Here is a 724-nt window from a genome sequence, read left to right as displayed (position 1 = left end):
CTGAAGCTGTCCTGCTCCAGGTACGTCATTATCAGGCTGGTGTGAGCTCTCCTATTATTGTTCGTTCGTCTCCTCTTACAGGGGGCCTCTTAATGTCTGTGCTTTATACTCAATCTGTTTTTTTCTGGAAATTCCCAGAAAAATTCTGTGTGTATCTGCTATGTTTGGGGACGTTTCCATATTCTCCTCGTTTAAACAGTTTCCTATGTGGCCACCCAGGTACAATTTCACGTCTTGTGAATTCTATTGCTTTTTGCATTCATCCGGAAGCCTCATGAATAGCGGTATCGGCAATTCCGTATGTATATCTTCATCTGTAAGTACACACACTTCGTGGTTATGCACCTCCCGTTTTTCTTTATCGCATCTTGTTCCCGACTTGTTATCAGTCGTCTCATATATCACATGCTCGGCTGTTTCCTTCTGGTGGAGCTTTATAACTTTACCAGACAAACTATCTGGAATGTACTGTTTCATACGTATGGGCTGTTTTGAAACCTAATTTCTACATACACTTCCTTGTGTTTGTATGAAAAGAGTTTGTGGCTCCTCGTTAAATTGATTGTTTTCGGACATTACAATTTCCTGAACGCATTGTTGTTCCGTTTTGCGTCTTTGGTGTAATCTGTGGAATTAATTGTTCTCTTTCAACATATCAAAAATATACGAGTATTTATGTTCGAAACTATGCCACTAATGTTTTGGTATGTACAGATCACCATAG

General features: G+C 39.8%; 1 protein-coding gene across 1 annotated transcript; it reads right to left on the bottom strand.

Annotated features, from left to right (window-relative positions):
• Window positions 1–243: 243 nt before the first annotated feature.
• C922_04592 (hypothetical protein) lies at window positions 244–477 on the bottom strand (the record flags this gene model as incomplete). Its single annotated transcript, XM_008820171.1, has 1 exon — window positions 244–477. The coding sequence occupies one exon, from the start codon at window positions 475–477 to the stop codon at window positions 244–246; it is 234 nt and encodes a 77-aa protein (XP_008818393.1).
• Window positions 478–724: the final 247 nt, after the last annotated feature.

The sequence above is a fragment of the Plasmodium inui genome (genome assembly GCF_000524495.1).
Source record: "Plasmodium inui San Antonio 1 unplaced genomic scaffold supercont1.25, whole genome shotgun sequence".
NCBI lineage: Eukaryota > Apicomplexa > Aconoidasida > Haemosporida > Plasmodiidae > Plasmodium > Plasmodium inui.
Note: the sequence above shows the minus strand (reverse complement) of the source record. Positions and strands in the feature narration are given on the sequence as shown.